The 22803-nt window shown below is 40.9% G+C and overlaps 1 protein-coding gene across 3 annotated transcripts in view; it reads left to right on the forward strand.

The window, feature by feature from the left end:
* STK24 (serine/threonine kinase 24) overlaps nucleotides 1-22803 on the forward strand; it is a 125176-nt gene that overhangs the window by 90020 nt on the left and 12353 nt on the right. For 2 of the 3 annotated variants that reach the window (XM_065592653.1, XM_065592672.1), the window contains 5 exons: nucleotides 6214-6399; nucleotides 13838-13983; nucleotides 18664-18787; nucleotides 19489-19557; nucleotides 21819-21955. In XM_065592653.1, coding sequence (XP_065448725.1) covers nucleotides 6214-6399; nucleotides 13838-13983; nucleotides 18664-18787; nucleotides 19489-19557; nucleotides 21819-21955 — 662 coding nt within the window. The remainder of the gene's footprint in view (nucleotides 1-6213; nucleotides 6400-13837; nucleotides 13984-18663; nucleotides 18788-19488; nucleotides 19558-21818; nucleotides 21956-22803) is intronic. The other variant, XM_065592663.1, reaches the window with a different exon arrangement.

Here is a 22803-nt window from a genome sequence, read left to right on the forward strand (position 1 = left end):
GGCATCTGAAAAAAGGAAGTGGCCGACATGGCCCCCAGAAGTTCTAGCAATTGCAAAAACACACTGGTAGGTGTGGGCCTAAAATAAAATATGGTAAAATTAAGGCAGAAATCCTAGTTATAGCCCCTGAGCCCCCACCCCAGAAGCAGGATAGGTATCCAACTGATGGGCTTTTAAGCCCAGGTATTTTAGTGGAACATTCAAGCCCCAATGATGCTGCATTTTGGCTGGTCTTTAAAAGTGATGGCAGAACTTGGAGGCTGGTAGTTGATTTCTGCCCCTTAATCAGGTGATGCCACTGATGGTCCTCATAGTGGCTAAGCATCAGGAGGTGATGGTCTCCGTTGTAGGAGGGGCCCAGTGGTTTTCAGTTTTGGATTTGGCCAATGCTTGCTTTGCTATCCCTTTACATCAGGAGAGTTATTACAGATTTGCTTTTACCATTCAAGTTGTGTTCTGCCAGGGTCCCCATGGGCTGGAACAGTCATGTTATTTGTCATGTCCATGTAATCAAGATGTGGAATGGAATGCCTAAAAAGGACAGTGTAATTTCTTATGTAAATAATATCCTGGTTGCACTTAGACCAGGAAAAAATATATAAAGGTATTAAACAGGGTGTTATAAAAAAATCAAAAAGTTTAAAGTTTGACATTTAATGTAAGCTCTCCAAAAGCCCAATTGTGCTCCCAACAAGTAAATTGGCTTGGAGTAACTCTGGGACAGGAGGGGCATTCCCCGCCCAACAAAGAGTGGGGCTGATTCTGAAACTCCAGACTCCCACAAATGTAATTGCTCTTAAATCCTTTCTGGGAATGGTTAATTTCTCACAATTTTATTGAGGAATTTTCAAAAAAGGCAACCATGCTGCATAAATTATTAAAAAGGGGGGGGAGGGATGGTAAAATAAAACTGGGGCCCTCTGCGCCAGGAAGCCATGACCCAGTTAAAACAGGCCTTGGTTCAGGCTCCATCTTTAGCATATCCCTGGGGGACAGCCATTTGTGCTGCAACTGGCAACTACTGAGAGGGGGGTGGAAGCTGTACTAAGGGTACATCTACACTACTCGCCGGATCGGGGAATCGATTTATCGCATATCGTGTAGATGTGATAAATCGATCTCTGATCGCTCTCCTGTCGACTGCTGAACTCTAGCTTGGCGAGAGACGGAAGCAAAGTCAACAGGGGAGCGGTGGCCATTGATCCCGCACCGCGAGGATGCGAAGTAAGTGATTCTAAGTCAATCTAAGATACGTCGACTTCAGCTACGCTATTCTCGTAGCTGAAGTTGCGTATCTTAGATAGATTCCCCTCCTCCCCCCCCCCCCCCCCCAGTGTAGACCAGGTCTAAGAAAGAACCATGGTACAGGGCTCTACCTTGTGGCATATGCCTCCTAACCTTCCAGTAAGGGAAAACAGGGGATTCACCTCCTGTGAAAAAAGGGTTTGGGCACTAGTTTGGGCTTTGCAGCATTGGAAATATCTGGTGAAATTGTCACCTGTGCTATTAAAACTAGTTAGTAAAAACTGCCCGCTTTCCAGTAAAATATGTACTCACTGGCAAAATTAACAGTGACCATATGGCCAGCCCCAGCAAGCCCTAAGCAAACCTAGGGCTAATAAATTTGCTGATCTGTACTCAAAGCACAATTAAAAATTCAAAAGCCCCCCCCCCAAAACCCCAACAAACAAACAAACCAAAACACACACAAACTGAGACCCAAATGGGTTTAAGTAAAAGTTAATAAGTTTAGCTTAAATGTTGAATGTACCTCCTGCTATATAGGGAAGGAAAAAGTTTGTTTTGTCTTGTGTTTTAAATTATTATCTGTGTGAATGCTAGAAGATTGTGAAAACAATGCACTCCTGTGTGCTGCTTTTGCTGGTGTTTGGTGATGTGAATTCGAAACCTGTTGTGTTCGAGGCATAGGAAAACTTCCCATAAATGACAGTAAAATGTAGTGAACAATACCTCGACATTACTGCTAATCCCAACATCGGGAAGAACAAATCACTCTTTTAGGCCTCTTGAACGAATATAATCCCACTTCAGTAAAATTAAAAGGCTTAAATTTAAAGTAAATATTAGCGCACGAATGAGCAATGTATCATGTTTTGGGTTACAAATGGTCTATGCTGGCGACTATGAGAATCCCTACCACTTCAGTAGCAACATCACCATCCTCATGTATGCATAAGAGGCTAGTGGGGGAGCAGGTTTTTTAGTGGGAGGAATTCGAGGCTATGCAGATGGGTTCAGTTGTTGCTGGGTGGGAACTGACAGGCTGTTGTTTAAGCCCAAGTGCATTCACTTGTGGAGTGAAATCCCTAAGCAGACAGTTCCGGGAGAAAAGCCAGTTCATTTTAGGCTGAAACAATCCCTTTCAACCCCAAACACTGGTCGAAAAGGTCTGGGGGAGGCAAAACTGCAAGTGGTAACAAAAGGGGACTGGAAAGTTCCTTTGCCCTGCACTTTAAAAGCCCCAGGTTCTGAAAAAAATTATAATAAAAAATGTTCAATTAAATAATATTAAAAGCAATTGGCGCACGGGTGGGGGTTCATAATAGTGCAAATAAAATAAAATGTTAGGCGTTGCCCCTCTGAATTTATCAACGCCCTTGAGGGTATCCTTAAATCAGCTAAATTCCATACAGGATAGGGTGGCAATTCCAAAAAAAGGACCAACCTTGCCTCTTGCAGGCTGTTGGTGCCCTCCGGGGTAATGTTTCCTTGGCCGTAGCATACATGCTAATGCAAATGTAAATTATTAATATGGTAAAGGACAATAATATAAGATGGTACGAGTAGAATATTCCCATTAAAAATTAGAAGCATTATTTTAAAAAATTCCACCCAGACTAAAAAAAAAATAAAAAAAAATGCAATCCTGGTAGAAAATGGTACATTTTACCTATTTAAAAAAAAATCTAGGAAAATCACTGTATTTGTCTTGCTGATGTCAAAAGCACAAATAAAATGGGTTTCCCCTATTTTGGACTTATTATTCAAACAGCAATAAAACCCATAAACCACAGGGCGTCGGTAACAAAAAAGGTCCCAAAATAAAAAACAAAATTAAAAGCCTGCTTAAAAAAATAAATACACTAAAAATACCTTGCAGCCACAAAAGATGTATCTAAAAGTAACAAAAAAAAAAAAGACATTATGCCATTAATCCATTTGCAAATAAATCTATAATTGTGTATGTGGATAATAATTGTGTGTGCCTTAAAAGTTGGTGCTCGGTGCTCATAATTAATTTTTTGCATCATGTACCTCAATCCACATGAAAACAAATTAATTAATTTTTTTAATCATATGACAGCCCTACAGGATAAAAAGAATCGTGATTATTCATAGTTTTAATCGCACTGCTAAACAATAATAGAATACCATTTATTTAAATATTTGTGTGTTTTCTACATTTTCAAATATATTGATTTCAATTACAACACAGAATACAAAGTGTACAGTGCTCACTTTATATTATTTTTTATTAATATTTGCACTGCAACAAAATAGTATTTTTCAATTCACCTCATACAAGGACTGTAGTGCAATCTCTTTATCACAACAGTGCAATTTACAAATGTAGATTTTTTTTTTTAACATAACTGCACTCAAAAATAAAGCAATGTAAAACTTTAGAGCCTACAGGTCCATTCAGTCCTACTTCTTGTTCAGGCAATCATTAACATGAAAAAGTTTTACATTTACAGGAGATAATGCTGCCCGCTTCCTACTTATAATGTCACCTGAAAGTGAGAACAGGTGTTTTCATGGCACTGTTGTAGCTGGTGTTGTAAGGTATTTACGTGCCAGATATGCTAAACATTTGTATGCCCCTTTATGCTTCGACCACCATTCCAGAGGACGTGCTTCAAACAGGGTTCAAAAAAGAACTAGATAAATTCATGAAGGATAGGCCCATCAATGGCTATTAGCCAGGATGGACAGGGATGATGTCCCTCGCCTCTGTTTGCCGGAAGTTGGGAATGGGTGACGGGATGGATCACTTGATGATTACCTGTGCTGTTCATTCCTTCTGGGGCACCTGGCATTGGCCACTATCGGTGGGCTAGATAGATCTGGGCTAGATAGATCTTTGGTCTGACCCAGTATGGCCGTTCTTATGTTCAGATCCATCACATAGATATCTGCCACTTGAACTCGTAGAGTAATTAATAGCAGTAGTAGATTGTCCTCCTCTGTGTGGATCTGCTCTGGAGAGGATTGAAACACACAGTTAGGTTCCATGTTTGTACATAAAGTCTTTTACCATGTACATAGCAATCATATTAGGAAATTACGTTGGGCACTTTACATTTAGTTTAAAACATGAATATGTAGGTTTAACACATTTCCAACTTAAACACATTTTTCCTAGAAGCTTTTCTGAATGAAATTTTTAGAGAAATTATAAAATTCACTTCAATGAGGACATTTCTAGAATTTTTTGCCTAGGTTTACCTAGAAGTTTTTCTTGGGAGGGCAAAAAAAGCCACTTTACATGTAGATTTTTTGCTCTGATAACACAATCCTACATTTTTTTTTCACAATCACGTGTTTTCCTAAATAACGAATGCCCTGGTCTAGTTAAGTCATGAAAATATAACTGAGTGTATGTATGTATGTTATAAAATGTTGAAGCTGACCAAAAGAATTGCAGGAGCTTCTGCTTTCTGTCACCTGCAATTCTTTTGGTCAATTTTACTATTTGGTAAAGTCCCAACACATTTGATTTATTAATGCAGTGTTTGTTGTAGCTGTGTTATTAGAGATATTAGCGAGACAAGGTTGGTGAGATGTCTCTCTGAAGAAGAGCTCTGGGTAAGCTCAAATCTTGTCTCTCTCACCACTAGAAGATGGTCCAATAAGAGATATTGCCTCACCTACGTTCTATCTATAATTTATTAATATATTTTTGCATCAATATTGATGTCAGTCCCCCACAGTATGGAAGCCTACAGTTCTTTTATAGTTGGTCACTTTTCACACCATGATCTCGCTTTAAGGTCTATCTGAAACTTAGGAAAGCTGCATATTAAGTGTGCTGCATGTGAAGAGCATATTATCCTTGTACTCTGAGACTTGCATGGTCTTCAGATTAGTTTCTGGATGGAATTTAAAGCATTTTGACTTACAGAGCCCTACATGTTTTGGGCCCTTACAATCAGAAATATTGCTTCTCTGGGTGAAGCTGTGTTGTCAGCAGAGACATTTGAGCGTACAGTCCTCTGATTTAAAGGGCGGGGGGAGTTCCTGGCAGCTTGTCTGCTGTAAGGAATCCTCAGCTATGGATCTCTGTTCTTCTTCTCTTTGATCTCTCAAGGCCTGGATCTGTTAATCTTCAGAAGATACTGCAAGGCATATTTGTTCTTCCAGGATGTGGTGGGTGAAGGATTTGGGATAGTTTTGGGGTTTTATTTCCTATAGTAGGCTTTTTGTGTGGATATGTTATGGGTTTATGTGCTGATCATTGTGGACATACCAGGTTATAACTTTTGACATTATTACATGGGCTATATTGTATTGCAGCTTGGCTGAAAATCTTTATATCTTAGTTGTATTAAGGATTTTTATTTTTGCTTTTTTAAATCCTTGTATATGGCCTCAGGTTTGGATAGGAGTTTAAATTAATTAAATAAACATGATGATTGTAAAGTGATGTTTTATTAATTATAACATAAAATGCAAATCAGATGTGATACTTAGTCAATCAGGTGCAACTATCATATGTTTGTTTCCTTAAGGGCACTGTTCCAAAAATCAGATTGACCCATGTGAAAGTAATCTTGGCCTTCTCCAGAAAGTTTATTCAATTATTGTGTCCCATACTTAAAACTTCCATTGGAATGCAGTAGGTTGTTGAATAAAAGAGACTAATAGGTATATATTATATGAAGAGTAGAAGCCTGGAGTTACAGAGAAGAGGTTCAGACTCCAGTCATTTTTAACAAGATAGTATTTTCATTCAGTAAATGAAACATAAGATGAGTTAATTCTGTGTTTTGTTCAAACTACTATATTTTTCTAGGAGACACAGAATAGGGGAAGTGGGTACAAGGTAACCAGTGTTTCTTGATAAAAATAAATCATGCTCTTGAAAGCAGTAATTTGCAAGAAAGTTGTAAAATAAGCTGTTTCTTTCTTCCTCGTTCCTCTTTCTCTCCCCCCCCCCCCCAATCTCTGTAAATATTGTTTTTATTACAGGCAGATATCTGGTCATTAGGCATAACAGCCATAGAACTTGCAAACGGAAAGCCACCGCATTCAGCGTTGCATCCGATGAAGGTTTTATTCCTCATCCCAAAGAACAATCCACCGACACTGGAAGGAAACTACAGTAAACCCCTCAAAGAATTTGTTGAGGCCTGCTTGAACAAGGAGCCAAGCTTTGTGAGTTTTACAAATATATTCTGTTTTTCATACAAATAACATGTAGTAAAACATTTAAGTGTTTTGCATGAATTCCTTGCAAGGAGCTTTTTACACCAAGAAATTTTAGAATAGAAATCTACTGCATGGGGAGTCAGGACAAGATTTAAAAGGAAATTCATTTTTATTTAAAGCTGAATTACATTTTATAGTGATGACTGACTGCTAGCTAAAGCAACAAAGATTTTGTAATTTAAAATGTGTATGAATTGTGGAGCTTAGTACATAGAATTCTTCCAAAAAGGCCTAAATTGGGAATACAGCCGTTATGTAGAGATTTTTTTCTGTGTGTGTGTGTACAGGTATACTAAAAAGGACTTTCACCGTGAAGAAAACTTTTAGATAAATTAGATTTAAAGCCTCAAAGTACAGTACTTCTAACATTTTTTCATATGTTTTACTACGCACTAGAGTGCTGGTTTTTTTTTTAAAGTGAACAGAAAAACTTGTGGCAAGCTCTTAGTTCTTTGTTTCTCGTGTGCTGAGATCTCTGTTCCCTGCAATGCTTTGAGTGTTTCTTTTTATATGTTCAGGCTTGAGTCTACGTTGACTAATGTGCCACACGCTAACTGTCCGTATGGACAGTGTTACTGTACAGCAAATGGGAGTAAATTAGAATATACTAGGAAAGTTTTCATGCACACAGGAGGGTCCACATGAACAATTAGTGCCTAGCATACTAATGTGCTGTAGATTTACACCTCATCTTGCTGCACACTAAATATTCATTTTGACTTATTGTGTGACATTACAATAATTTAATTGCAAGCAGATTTATATTGCACACAGAGTAAAATTTGTACACAGAAGACTTTATAGGTGTTCAGTTCTGACCGGTATTGTTTATGCCCTCTCAAAACATGAGAGCTTAATTCCCAAAATTCAGAATGCAGAGGTTCTGTTACATATACATTGGAACAAGGTTAGGATTACTAAAACAACCCCCCCCCCCCCCCAAATACACACAAATGTTGACATGCCAAATTTCAAACAGATCTGATTGTCTCAATTTTAGAACACTTGGTAAAACTGACTTGAAACTGGCATGGTGCTCAACCTCTCAGTGTTGTCTGTGTGACATTGCACCCCATATTCATCATAGTGGTATCATCATTATATGATTATGACATAATTATGATGAATCTTTTACAAAATATTTCATGTGAGGTGTCTATGAAAAAGTTATGATTTGCTGAATGTGATGATCCTACTTGTGTGCACGTATCATTTTTTATATCTAAAGTTATGAATAGTGACTATGTATCTGTATTTCAAATGTGGTTACAACTGGATGACAGCCACCAGGCAAGATGCTTCCAGTCTAGACAACTGATTGTGAAGGGCCTATTCAAGGTAATGGGCCATTAAGGGAAACAATCAGCCTTAGGAGAAGCTTATCCCCCACCTGGTGAGCCTTCCTGGCAATGCTGCAGACAGCCTATGGACAGTGGCTGCTCTGACTCATCGGGAGCAGGCAAGGGCATGTGACCAGATCACATGATACTAATCTCCATTTTGGTACCTGTATTTTTCCACAAACTGGGCTGGGAATTTAGTTTGGGACAAAGGGTTCCCGCCATACAGAGAAACTATATAAGATTGAGAGTGGCATCATGATTTGTCTTCACTGCCCCACAACTCAACACCTAAAAGAAGCTGTGGAAGACAAAGGACTTGGAACAGGGGAGGGGAACCTAAGCTGCAAGGCAGATGCAGGTTGTGCCATAAGAATCTGCAAGCCTGCTTGTATCAATCAGGGTGAGATATTGCTAATTCAAACCCCATTGTGAGGGTTTACGCCCCTCGTTACAGGGCAGCACGGCCTAGTGGCCAGAGTCCACAGACCTGCCCCTGGTCGCAGGGCAGCATGGCCTAGTGGCCAGAGTCCATAGAATAAGCCCTCGTTGCAGGTCAATAGGATCTTACTACTGGCTCAGCAGGGGGGTCCTACTGAACCATGCTGAAGCTCACTGGGGGCAAGGTACCAGTCCGTCCCCCCCCCTTGGGTCACTTCCTACCGGCTTGGGAGTTGGGGTCTCCCATGAATCCTAAAGTTCTCTGTGGGTCTCTGGGTCCATCGCCTCCCCAGGTTCCTCCTGCAGTAGGGGTTTATGCCAGCCTGTAGAAGCCTCCGTTCCCAGCAACTTCAAGAGTGTTGGCTGGTCCTCCGCAGGAGCTTCCTGGTTAGGTTCTTCCCCTGCAGCTGCTCACCCAGACTGAGCTGAATTCCCTCCTTTTTATACTCCCAGAGCACTTGGAGCATGCCCAGTACAAACGGGGCGGGACTTTCTCAGTCAGAGCTACTGGTCTGACGCTGTTGGGGCTAGTACGGTGCGGGGCTGCACCGTCACACCCATCGATCTAATATATTAGACTTAGCTTGCATTCTGTTTATTTTCTAGGTAAGCTTCTTTGATCTGTTTGCTATCACTTATAATCACTTAAAATCTATCCTTCTGTAGTTAATAAACTTGTTTTATGTTTTATCTTAACCAGTGTGTTTTGAGTGAAATGTTTGGGAAAATCTCAGCTTGGTTAACACAGGCTTGTTGCATATCTTCCCCACAGCCGGGGGGAGAGCGAACTATATTAATGAGCTTGTGCTGTATAGATCCTTGTGCAGTGCGAGATGGTATAATTCTGGGTTTATACTCGAGTAGGGGTGCAAGGCTGGGGAGCTGGGAAATTGGCTGGTGTCTCCTGTTTGTTCATAAGTGGCTTAGGAAAAAGAACTCAGGTAACTCAGTTGCGTGTGTGGCACCACCTGCTATCGCGTTGGGTGATAACAGGGCCTGTAGAGGCTGCCTGAGACACCAGCAGAGCAGTGTGAGCGAGGCCAATCAAGTGATTTGTTAGGGGGCACAATGGTTCCAACAGCTCTCAGACTGCACTCTGGGGATGACAACGCATCACAGTCTGCATTTGAGTTCTTGCACTCAGCAGCACTGCATAGCATAGAACCATGTAACATTCAAGTCCATTGTGCGTTTGAAGGAGCTGTATCTCTTAAATCCCTTGATCAAGTGACCCCAAATTTGCACCAGTATCTCTGCTCAAGTCCTTCTAGCTGCAAAGCAGTTTCCAGGCCTACCTAGCTTTGCATGTGTGGTTTAGAGCACTTTGTTAATTAAAAGCAGGTAATTTGTGTGTGGAGAAAGGGGTGTTTGTCTAGGGAGCCCCCTGACCAAATTTGTACTGCAGAGTCCCCTATGTTTATCTTTAAGAGTGAGTCAATAACTTGTCCTCCTAATGGTCCCTGTAGGACCAGGGCCGGCTCCAGGAACCAGCGAAGGAAGCAGGTGCCTGGAGCGGCTAATAGAAAGGGGCGGCACTCCGTCCGTTATTGGGGCAGCACGTCCGGGTCTGCGGCGGTAATTCAGCAGCGGGTCCTTCAGTCCCTCTCTTCCTCTTTGGCGGCACTTCAGCAGCAGCTCAATCTCTCTGCTTCAGTCTTCAGTGGCAGCTCAATCGGGTTTTTCTTGTTTCTCTCTCTTTTTTTTTTTCCGCCACTTGAGGCGGCAAAAAAGCTGAAGCCGGCCCTGTGTAGGACAAAACAGAAGTTTATTGTTAAGAAAATATTTGTTTAAACAGTCGTCATTGTAAAATGATTTAGGAAAATACTGGCCAAATTTTTTTACATATGTATGCTCACTTTCAAATTTGGGACTGTATGTGAATGTTATTTTTAAATTCAGAATAGTCGACTCTCAGTGCAGAGCAAATTATATTGAAGAAAATCTGATTTAGTTAAATCTTTGCAGAAAAGTGGGAGGCGGGTGGTTTTTTTTTTTTTTTTTAATGTAAAGGTTGTAGTTGTCAGTCAGCAATAGTTTCTTTCCTTATTAATTTACACGAAGTCCAAGTGATGAGCTGGAAAGAGCTCAAAACTAGCATGAAGCAGTTTACCTGCCTTTGGTTTGATTTTTTTCCCTAAATTTTAGATCAGCTTAAATATTCTGACACTATATATCAGCTCAAATTTTAGATTTGGAATGCTCGAGTCTATAGTGTGTGTGTGTGTGTGTGTGTGTGTGTGTGTGTGTAGATCTTCAGATACTCCTTTTCCCAGGACTAATGCAAATTATTATAAAGTTCTTGAAATGATTTCAGAAAGGAAAGCATCTTTTTGTAAATGTAAGACTCAGGGAAGGAAAGTATCAAGAGGTTAATAACCAAGGTTCAAATTAGTGTAGAGTAGATACGTAACTAAATCAAAAGAAAATTCTGAAATAAAAAACCTAAATTAATTTTTGCTAAAAATTGAAGAGACCATATGGGAGCAGATGCAGTAGTTTGAAAATCAGGATACTATTTTCAATACAATTTTGTGAAAACTCAGACCAAGTAAAATGTTTGACCATTTTAATTAACATGAAACCTATTGCTTACCCAGTGCTGTCTGGTTTTACCTCTTTCATAACGGAATCTTTTCTCATGTTTAAACTCTTGTATTAAGTCTAACAAGGATCTTGCATTTGTGGTAGAAACAAGCCTGTGGACAAACTGCTTACATGAAAATAGTCAAGGAAAAATTATTTGTGTTTGACATCTGAATTATCCAGTTAGTGGCATGGACAATAAGGGTAATGGGTGGACCTGTTACCTTCAGTACAATCTAAATAAAGGTATTGGAAATGTAAAGATTTTATTCTGAATATGCCATATTGCCTATTTTCCAACACTTATGTCTGTGTGTCCAGTGTGAAAAGGGGGGAATTACCATAACTCACAAAAACAGACCAATAGCCAGTGACTCAGCAAAGGAGCTTTGAGTCAGAACTGGTATCTTGGCTGACTTCAGCTCTTAGCCAGTCCTTTGGGCTTTGGCTTTGTTTAGGGCAGTACTGTATATCCTGTTTAGTTACTTTGCCTTCTTCCTGGTAAGTTCTCCAGTACTCCATAATGATTTCTTGGGTTGCCTATTTTTTACCCTAAAGCCCCTTTGCTTTGTGTTCATATTGTTTCTTCAAGCGCTTTGGCTTTGTGGAAAGACAGGCAGTTTGTACTCTGTTTCTTCTATAATGTGTTAAAAGTGACTACGTAGTGTCTTTGTGATACAGGTGTTTTAACAGCCTCTATGAGTTTCTCATAGACAGTATTAACTTCCATGTTTCTTGAATTCTCATAGTGCAAAGTTATGTGGTTCCCTGTTGACCCCAGTAGGTCTGTTAAAATCTATTATTTTGTTTCCTCATTCTTCATCTTTGACTTACCCCAACACTTTCTTTCAGGCATCTCCAAGCCCTAGAGACATTACCCCAATTTCACTGGATGAGAATGAGTGTTCTTCGAATATGTCAGTGTAGACATGTCAGTCAGACGTTGTTATCTGTGTAGATCCCATTGTAGGAACATATATGCTCATGTGCTTGAGATTGGATTTTTTTGAATTGCAGTGTCTGTGTGTACACCCTGTACCACCTCGTATTCCCATGCAAGGGCATAAACAGGGGAATGGCCGTGGTTCTTCCCAGTTCCCTCTTACTACCCTGTGGCAGTGAGATTGAACCCAGAGAGTGACTGACCGATTAGTTTTCAGAGACCTTAATCCAGGATTTTTCAACCTATTTGAAGAAGAAGAAAAGTATTTGGTCCACAACTCTCCTTCCCCCATCCCCACCGCCACGTTCAGCCGGGTTTGGTGCTTCACACCAACCAGCACTCCTTGTGGTGGAGTCTAAACTCTGAGTTCAAACTCTGCATGTCCTGCAGTGGACTGATCTCCATTAAGGATAACACAGTCAGTGCCTTTTCTGCCTAGGAGAGAGCCACATCTTGGATAAGTGGTTTGTGTGCAAGTCCTTCTCCTCCAGGACCTGCACGGTAAGTCCAGGGATGCTATGCAGAAGATGCATTTATTTAAGCAGTTCATGCGGGTCACCTTGGACCCGGAAGTGACTGTTAGAATCAGCATCAACTAGCATCAGCCAGCACTCCCTTGAGCATTCATCACACTCTGGGATCAGACAGTGGAATGGTGAAGAAAGCACTGGCAGAGTCAGCACCAACAATATAGATTCCGGCCATCTCAACACTGGCAAAGTCTCCAGCTGGACCAACAGTCTCCACGTTACCTCGGCAGCAATAGTTTGGTGCTGATGACTCTGGTTCCTGTATGGCTGCAACGTTGATGGCAAAGGCCATTAGTATGAAATGGGCCTCATGGCTGTGGGCTTTGGGATTACTCATGGCATACTGGTCATGACAGAGGACTTGCCTTTTGAGGGAATTGTCCTCTTCAGCCAGAGAACAGATGAAGCGCATCTTTCCCTCAAGGGTTATCTTAAAGTCCCTGGGAATTTATAAACCAACTCCTAAAAGAAGCCTTACGTGTATCAACTCCAACTAAGGCAGAAGACACCCTTCTTACACATTTACCCTGCCTGGACAATTGAGTGATATGTGACAGAACCCAGCAGAAATTGGCATCAAGTTTAGAATATTCCCTCTACCTATTCTAGCAGCAGGGTCTTCTCATGAACTATGAAAAATTGTCTTATCCCATCACAGATGATAGAGTTCATAGAAGTCCTAATTGACTGATTCAGAGAGAGCCTAGCTTTCTCAAGGACAGATTTCTGTCAATGCGATCGCTAGTGTTCGGGATAAAATCAAACTTGACTGTGATGATGCAGATGTGTCTGGTAGGGCTGCTGCTGCTGTAGTACACAGACAGAGACACAGCTCCATGCCTGGAAGGGTGGGGGAGGAGAAGCTGGGAGTTCTGCTCCTTTCCCTGCTGGGAGGGGCAGCGGGTAAAGGAGCAGAACTCTGGAGACAGGGCGGGAGGGCGGGGGCGGTGGAGGGCGAGGCCGGAGGTGGGGGCAGCAGCTGGAGGAGCTGCCGGTATTCTCCTTTCCCCGCTGCCTTTCCCAGCGGGGAAAGGAGCAGAACCCCCGGCCCTCTCCTCCAGCTGGGCTGCTGCTGTGTCTTTCCGGTACACCGTACCAGCTATAAATAGCTTGCTGGCACGGCGTACTGGACTACTTGCACTGCTGGTGATCAGTTGTTGTGAAGGTAGGACAAGAAGTAATCAGCTTGTAAAGGAGATATAGGTTAGATATTAGGAAAAGCTTTCTAACTTTAAGAATAGTTAAGCATTGAAATAAGCTTCAACCTGTCATTAGAAGTTTTGAAGAACAGATTAGACAAACTCCTGTCAGGAATGGTTGTAGGTATGCTTGGTGCTGGTCTGGACTAGATAACCTCTTTAGGTCCCTTCCACCCTACATTTCTATGTTTCTGTGTTTAGTATTAAGCCATCAAAGTTTCTGATTATATTATTTGTCATGAGTTTTCCTCTTTCGTTTTTCAAATCACGATATGAGAGTCATCTCAACTGTCTCAAATATAAAGGAAAAAAAGTTACTGTAGCTTACAATTAATTTTTATTTTTAAGAGACCAACAGCAAAGGAGCTCTTGAAACACAAATTCATAATACGAAATGCAAAGAAAACATCCTACCTGGCAGAACTCATTGATAGGCACAAGAGGTGGAAGTCTGAACAGAGCCAGGATGACTCCAGCTCTGAAGAATCGGATGCGTAAGTTTGTTGAATCTATAACATAATTGTAAACACAGGAATAGAGGAGGGGAATTTTCTCAAGTAGTTGTGTATCATTTTGTCTAGTTAGCTGATGTTCTTTATTTAAAAAACATTGGGCTCACCAGGCATGTGAAGTTAAAAACTTAATTGAAATATTTTGAGGGCTTTCAAGCCCAGAAAGGTGAAAGAAGACTAATTATAAAATATCTACTTTTTTTGTTGAGGAAGGGTGTGTTTTGTAATATTTCATGTTGCAAACAGTTTGCTCCATCTGCTCTGGCATCTCAAACTGTTAGTTTCAGTCATACAGTGCTCAGCACACAGTTTTCTGTCATACTAGAAAGTACAAAAAATAAATTATATTCATGACTAAATTAAACCAACTCTATTAACCTGAAGTTAAGATTGAGAGTACGTATCAGCAACTGAAAGCTAAAGAATGTGCAAGTACATTCCTGGTGCTTTAAAAATCATGAAGAAACCAAGACGTCTAGAGATAAATGGGACTTGTAAAGGAGAAAAAATGAGGGTTTGCTCTCTCATGCTTCTTTGATAATCTTGTCTAAAGAGGTCCTGAAAGGAAATTTAAAAAGGGGGAGGGGTGCTGTTCTGTTTATTTCTTACCTTAGAAATAGCAGGAATATCAAGTCTGATATTTCTTGGTTTTGCTGAATGATTTGTTAGGGATTTTTGGGACATGGTTTGCACTTCCCCAGATCTTATTTCGATACATGCACAGTTTTAAAGTATGGACGTTCACAATTAAGGCTTCCAAATATTGGCAACAAGTCATTAGGGCTATAGGAATTGATATACTTAAGGTCATGATGATTAATGGAAATCTGCTTCTTCACTCTGAGGCATAGAAAGAGGAGGAGGGGGATCATTTTCTGGTGTCTTAACCTTTAGAAATGCCTTCAGGAAATATGCCTTTCAGTGGGACTTCCTTTCCTTAGGGAGAACTAAAGAAAATTGGGTTGGCTCGGCTCATGAACAGAGGGTATTAATAGTTGCTCCCGGTGGCACTGTAGGTACATCCACTGAAGCCATGAAAGATGTTAGAGGGGAACTCATGGAGAATAAATTTTCTACAAGTGCTGCTGTGAAGGTATTCACGTGCTGCTATGATGAGTGTAGTATAAGAACCTGAACAGGATAAAGTATTACTAGTTCCTTCCTCCTTTTTGTGATTGGTGGAAAGGAGAAGATAATAGGTAATAGGTCATTTGAGTTGAGAAATTCTGCCATTTGATGGGTACTTCTAAACCAATAATTTATATTGAAAAAGCTAATTGTATTTTATATTCAAGATTTTATAAAGAGAATAAAAATATCAAACTGAAATCATTTAGTCAATCTCTCTGCAAGTGCAGGATTTTTCGATACTGTACACTTTCTCGCGTCTTGTTCTGTGTAAATGTAAATGTCTCAAAATGTCTTCAGTCTGTCTACATGGTCAAATGCTTGGACAGGATTCTCAATATCAAAGTCCTTAATCGTTGGATATCTGGCATTCAGAGCATGCTCTGAAAGTTCAGCTGATTGGTCTGGGCATCTCGTTGGCATGGCGGACTTGAGAATACTCAAGGCTATATTTTATGGTCAGCTACAAACACCTTTCTCATGGTGGCCAGTACAAACAGTATAAAGACCCACTGAAATCAAACTTGAAAGCATGTCAGGTTGACCACAGCAACTAGAAACCAACAGCCCATGATAGAGCAAGGTGGCAGCAGATTTGTCATGTCACTGTTAACAGCTTTGAAGCAATGTGTATTAACACCTTATTTGAAAAACATGAACAGTGCAAAGCAAGGATACAATATCTTGTAATGGTCATGAACAGTCTTCTCTGTCCCACATGTATCTGTGTTTGTGGTTCTCTGACCAGTTCAATATCTTGTTTTTTTTTTCCTAATTGTTCAATGTGTGATTCCATGTCTCATTTACTGCATACTATTCAAACCCTAATCTGAAGACAAAATTATTAATTTCCTCATGGGCAGTGACAGGGTGGGACTCACCACCTCGGCGCCTCTTGGTGGTTGTGCTGAGAAGTAGTTCTTGGTTGCTGGTGCGCCTTTCTCTAGTGGTGTCTCACTGCCATCACTTCTACTCCACCTCTAAAACCTGCGTCGCTCCCTGGACCACAGCATCCTCTTCTGGGCATGGCCCTCTGGCTGTGCTCCACTCCGCTTTCTCCCCCCTTCTGGGGGAATCGGCTGTCTCTAGTTCATCCACTTGCCGCTGTGACCCACTGTAGCCTTTGGTTTAGCCCCTCTCCGCAAGAGGTAAACTGCAGTCCGAATACTGGCCATCCCCTCTGTGGCCCTTTTGGGACGCCACTGTGGCCCTTTTGGGACTACTTGTGGAAAACAGGCTACAGCTCTAAGGAACTGTGCAACCCCCGAAGAGGAGAAGATAACCCTCTTCCACAGCATCATTGGTGAGACCCCAGATGTACAACTGTCAGGAGGAGCAGGGATCCGAGGTACAGAGACACCAGTGCTCCACCTCACCTCCTAAAGAAGTCTAGGAGGAGGCATCTGCCTTGGCCCTGGCACCAGCACCAAATGATTTTAAGGCCTTTCAATACCTCTTTTTGAGGATAGTAGACACACTGGAGATTGAAATCTCTGACATTGCAGAGAAATCACACAAACTCTTTGAGGTTTTTTTCTGCAATGAGCCCAGCACACATTGCCTTTCTGAGAAATAAAGGGCTTCTGGACCCCTTTAAGGCACTATGGCAGGATCTGCACTGTCTGCCCATTGATCTCTGGGTAGAGTTTAAGGTGTTTATGAACTATAAAGCCCTAAATAAGAGAGTGCCTCTCTTCCCATGTTATATTGCCACAACTGTAGTCAGCAGGAGCACTCAAGCTAGATCCCCTCATTATGAGAGCAGCTGGAAAGGCTTTCTCTGGGAGGGCTTTGAGACTCTGGAACTTGCTCCCTGCCTTGGTCCAAAAATTGCCTAATTTGGCAACTTTAGGGGCATGCTTCAAAAGATAATCTGTTTTGAGAAGGTTTTTAGAAAAGGCTGAGGATGTGTTTCCCAGATGACTAAGAGGAAGGAGCAACATTTCCTCTAGATTTCGTTTGTATTGAGTTGTGCATATCATATTTTCATCATGTTTAGATAGACCTTTGACTCTCCAATCCGTTCATTTAAATTGCCCAGTCAGTTTGTAATTAGTCACGGCATCTTCCATTCTGTTAAATATTGAGTTGAAGAGGTTTAAGATCATACCAAGTTATTTTAAATGTATCTTATATTCCGGTGCTGTACTGAATAACAGGACTTATGACCATGCCACTGGTAAACTATTTAAATCAATACTTTTTCTTATGGCACCAATATAAGTATCTTAGAATTCCCCAAAGATATCATCTGTGCAGGATTCTAACTCCTGGCTCCCAAAAATTGCAAGACTGGTGGAACTCCTAGTTCTCTGCCTCCCCACAACCACTCATTACCCATCTCTGCTGGCTTGAGCCCTGCTTCCCTCCCTCTCTGCCCCAGATCCAATCCCACTTCTCTTCTCTCCTCTCCCTCCCCCGGGAGGGAGTTGCCTTCACAGCCTGGAGCATGTAGGAGGGTACAAACTGGGCACCTCCACCCCATCAGCAGCAACTGCACAGGCCCCCTCTTCCTGCACTATAGCTCCCTGCTGGGCTGAGAGGAGTTGCCAAGTGTTGCAGCAGGAGGGCCGGGCAGGTGGAGTGGGACCCTATGCTGGCTGACTGGGCTCCCTCCCCCTCCACTCCTTACCCTCCCTGCTCTCAGGCTTCCTGTGGTGCGGAGAGGAGCCTCTGTGGGTTCCAGAAGGAGCGCCTGGGCCAATAGGCAGAGCAGGACCCTATGCGGGCCAGGCCCTCCTACCTGCTGGGAGTGTCTGCCTCTCCCCCTGCACCCCACTAAGCTCTTTACCCTTCCTGCTGGCCCCAAGCTTTATGTGGTGCGGAGAGGACCCACCATGAGTTCCAACAAGAGGGCCTGGCAGGCAGAGTAGGTGCTGGCTGCACTTGCAGCCACCTAAGATGCACTGCTGTGCAGCTTAAAGGGAGCATTGGCTTGGTGGTTGGCTGAGTTACTGTGGAACTGATGATTTTAATGCAGCTGAGGTTTAATTTAATTTTATTGATTGTATAATTATGTTTGGGCCTCTAGACATTTGGAGAGGCATATTTATTTAAATTTAAATAAATAAATAAGACATTGACTTCGTTCTTATTTGGGTTCTCTACATAGCCTACTACAATGCTAAATGAGCACTGACTGAATTATGTGTTCCAACTTTCCAAAAACTTTTGCCAACTTTCCAGTAATTTGGAGCCCTCTGCTGGCATTTGTTATACTGCTAAAAAGTAATATCATTGGTGTCATACAGTTTGGGAAACCATTGTCAGAGGTAGTAAATGAACGTATGTCTTTCTCCTTAATCTTTATTTAATACAGAAAAACATCTTTGTTCAATATTTAAACAAAATCTTTACTTAAGACCCAACCTAATCATTCTTACCACATGCCTTGTTTTCACTGGCCTGAGAAGCATGGTGTTCTAAATTCACTCTCAAATGTGAAGGTTTTAAGCTTATTTTGGCATTACTAAATCAATATTACTAATGTAGTAAAGGAAAAATTCTGAAATGTCTTAGTATTTTTTTTAAAAGTGAAACCGATGGCCAGGCCACAGGCGGTCGTGAGTCAGGGGACTGGATCTTTACAATCAGAGAAAAAGACCCCAAGAATGTAGAGAATGGAGCAGCCCAGCCACAGGAACTAGAAAGTAATAAGGTATTAATGTTTAATGCTGAAAGATCTACATCTAAACATACGAATCTAGTTTAGTCATCCAACATTTTTTCAATTTTTGTTTCACTTAAGATACTCCTTTGACAGTTTAAATATTTAAAAATCTGCAAAAAGACTTTTAAATTATGTAGATTACAGTTGTTGCTTATATTGCACAGCTCTTATCAAATTGATTTCATCCTGTAATACTTTTTCATTCTTACAGTTTGATTTTTTGTAAATACGTGTGATGTTGTTTTTATATGTTTTATTATGGTTGACTTAGCATTTTGTACCTGCGTGTGTCAAGACATTGGGAGTAAGATCAGAACCTTTTCATTTTTAGTAAGCTTCACTATACATTCTTGGAGAAACATTGTTATGTAATGCACTTTTGTCGTACAAAATCCTAATCTTTAATCATTCTTCATATTGAATTCACACCCACACATAATGTAATCACTTTACACATACTTTGATAGATGGTATTAAAACGTAATGTACTACATGAATTAGTTCATATGTATGCATGTTTACATACTCATTTTTATGTTTAGATGTGTATTAGAACTAGTTTTTTTATGAAACAAATATAGAAAGCAATGAGGATGCATAGCTCAGGCTCAGTTAGAGTTACTTTGAAGCTACAATGTAAATGTTAATCGCACTCACTCTACAGATGACACTCTTTTTTTCTCTTAAAGGAAAAAGATACCCCCAGGCGTCCTTTGTCTCAGTGTTTATCTGCAATTATATCTCCTTTATTTGTGGAGGTAAGCTGCCTCTGAAAACTTAGTTATTTCTAGTATCTATATATATGTCTCTGTGGAGAATGGCATATCCAAGGATACTGTAATTGATAGGTTAACTCTCCTTATGGTCCAGCAGTAGCATTCTGGTTTATTGGTATGTCATCTGTTTCTTTCCTAGTTTGTTTACAGCAATGCTCATTTGTGCAGAGCAACCACATCACTTACACTAATTGAAGAGAATGAGGAGAGAAAATAAAGCTGGGAGACAATTCAATAAAGAGGGGAGGTGTGTGTTACTGCTTGGACTGCAGTGCACCAGTTTTTCCTATTATTGGGTCTTTTTGTCTAATCTGCATTCAGCTCCTCACTTCTCCCCAACTTCTGCTTGGTGGACTAGGCTAAGAGAGTTTAAAAGGTTCAAAGCCCTGAAGTATAAATGCTGAACTTGTACTGGAATCTAACAAACTATTTTATGCAGATATTCTGTAGAATGGTTCTTTAATTTTTTATAAGTGTATTTACATATGAAGGGGAATACAGACATAATATAGAGTCAGTTACTTTAAAAAAAAATCTATAGAACTGTATTTGATATTATTAAGCAGTCCTTTCCTACCCTAGCATTGCTGTAGAATAAGGACAAGATTTTCTTTTAAACCACGTTTCAATCTTTACGACTGTGCTTCCCTTGTGGGTGGAAAAAACAGAGGGCTCCAAAAGTATTTTCCTAATCAAAGGAGCCCCAGTCTTGAGGAGGCTCCTGGAAGGTTTCCATGCCACGTAGCAAGCATATTGAACACAGTAGAGCAGATACTTACCCAGAAGAATGGTCTCTGCACCAGAGCTTATTCAGACTCAGCGGAGAGTCGACTTGTCAGTCTCATCTGTAAAATGGTGAATAGCATTTTCCTTCCTCATGGGGATGTTGGGTCTTAAATTTATTAGGGGTTGGACGCTTGTAGGCTGAGTGAATTGCACACTCCAGAGGCTCCTTCCATTCTTCTGTTCCCCTCCACAAGTTCCCTGTGTGCCACCCTCCTATGCCCCTCTATTTCAGGGGCTCCCTGCTGCTCCCCTCCCCCCATCTCTCATGCCAGGGATTCTGTCTGTTCCCATCTTTTCTTCCTACCCCCATGTCATGGACTGCATTTCATCCCATTTCTCTCATGGCAGGGGCACTGTGTGTGTGTGTGTGTGTATTTCCCTCCTTTCCCAGAACTGCAGTTTCCCCATCCCATTTCTGCCCTCCCTCTGGGGCCCTGCTTTTTTCCCCTCCCCAATTTCCACTCTCCCTATTCTGGTTTCCTGCTTTCACAGCCACACACCTGGCTCCCCACCTCTGGATTCCTGCATCCCCCATCACCACCACTCCTCACCACTTGATTTCCTTGTGGGTCTCTGCTTAGTCATCCTCTCTTCCCCCTAAGAGCAAGTCCACTTCCTCACTCCCCTCTGGGTCCCTGTTTCCCCCCATCACCACTGCCTCATCTCTCTCTTCCCTCCTGCTTCCACTTCTCCCTCATGTGTTCCCTGCTACTCCACTCTTTTATCTCCATTTAGCTCCTTACACACTCTGTCTGTAAGATTCTTTGATTCCTATTAGAATCCAACCTACAGACACTCCCAATGCAGCCAGTTAAGCTGCTGCTTCTCATGTGTAGGCAGCAGCAGATTCCATTCCTGCAGCATCAGGGAGTGTGGGGGACCTGATTTTCCTCTGACCTAGGCTTTTTCCAGTATTCTGATTTGAACCAAAATAAATAGGATTCTGTCCAGTGAGACCTAGAACATTCACTGAAATTTTAGAATTGGTCAGCTGCAATGTTCAAAGTTATTGTGTAACAGACACTCAGCGAACTAACATTTTAAAGTGCTGTGAAATCCTCACATGGAAGGTCCTATGAAAGTACAAAGTGTAGTACAAAATTAGTAAGACTAACTCTTACTTTGTACGCAACAGCACCTTTCTAAAATCTGGAAAATAGAATTGCCGGTGACCTCAGATAATCCTTGGTTTCTTGGGTTAGGGGTTTCACATCCCACATGACCACTTTATTTTTGTGAATGCTTAGACTGCTCTTTTAGTGGCCTGTGATAAAAATCTCACGTTACAAATAGTGTGTTTCTATAGCTAGACTTTTTATGATAACATTTAAAAAAAATGAATGTACTAATTCTCAGGAGTCTAGCTCTGTGGAAACATAGAAATCAATACATAATATTACATGTTCAAATATTTGGCAGATAATTACATTGTTAATGTAGTTTTACCATTTTTTTAGTTGAAAGAGAAAAGTCAGGCATATGGTGACAACATGGGGTCCATAGAAGAACTGAGAGAAGCTATTTATTTAGCTGAGGAGGCTTGTCCAGGCATTTCAGATACCATGGTGTCGCAGCTTGTACAGAGGCTTCAGAGGTAACAATAAAAATATCTTTGTATTATGACTTACAGAAAATTGCAAGACTTACTTTAATATTTGCCAAGTATTTTGTAAAATACAAGTGCCGACTGATATTTCTGTATTATAAAGATAAAATATTTTCTGATGTGCTTTTACTTTGTTTATGAAAATTTAATTGTTTAATAGAAAAATTCTCAGCCTATCAGGAACTTAAATTTCTTTTTCCTGTCTTCACTATATAAACTCACTTTCACACACTGCATACTGTATGTTGAATGTGTTGTCTGCAAAGCCAAACCAGAAAAAGAACACTACCATGAGTTACATTTTAAATGGTAGGTATATGAAACTGCTCAGAGATTTTCAATGTGGGATATAGTCCCAGGAGAGAGTGATTAGTGGGGTGTGTGTGTGTGTGTGTGTGTGTGTGTGTGTGTATTTTAAAAAGAGTACTTGAATAGTTTACATTCATGACTATTGACCTCTGCTGTCTCCTGGTAGAAAAGGAAGAGATCAAATATCAGATTTGGAAATTTCCTTTACTCATTGGCCTACAATGAATGTGGATTCCAAATTTCAAGATACTAGCTCAATGGAAATGTGTGTGTGGGGTGTATTAAATATTACATGAAAATAAAATAGAAAGTGCTGTTGTGCCCACTATAATTAAAGGTAAAAACTGTTTGCATTTTAAAACCCTCTTCTTTTCTGGTTGTGAACTTGTGAATCATTCTCTTTCCACTCTTGAGTTCTGTCCAAAAGTGTAATTTTGGAAAAGTTCAAACTAAATCTCTTTAGTTGCTAAAATAACTAGTGCCCAAAAGAAATATGTTTCAAAGTGGTCTAATAAGGATACATCAAT

This window comes from Chrysemys picta, chromosome 1 (assembly GCF_011386835.1).
Source record: "Chrysemys picta bellii isolate R12L10 chromosome 1, ASM1138683v2, whole genome shotgun sequence".
Lineage (NCBI taxonomy): Eukaryota > Metazoa > Chordata > Testudines > Emydidae > Chrysemys > Chrysemys picta.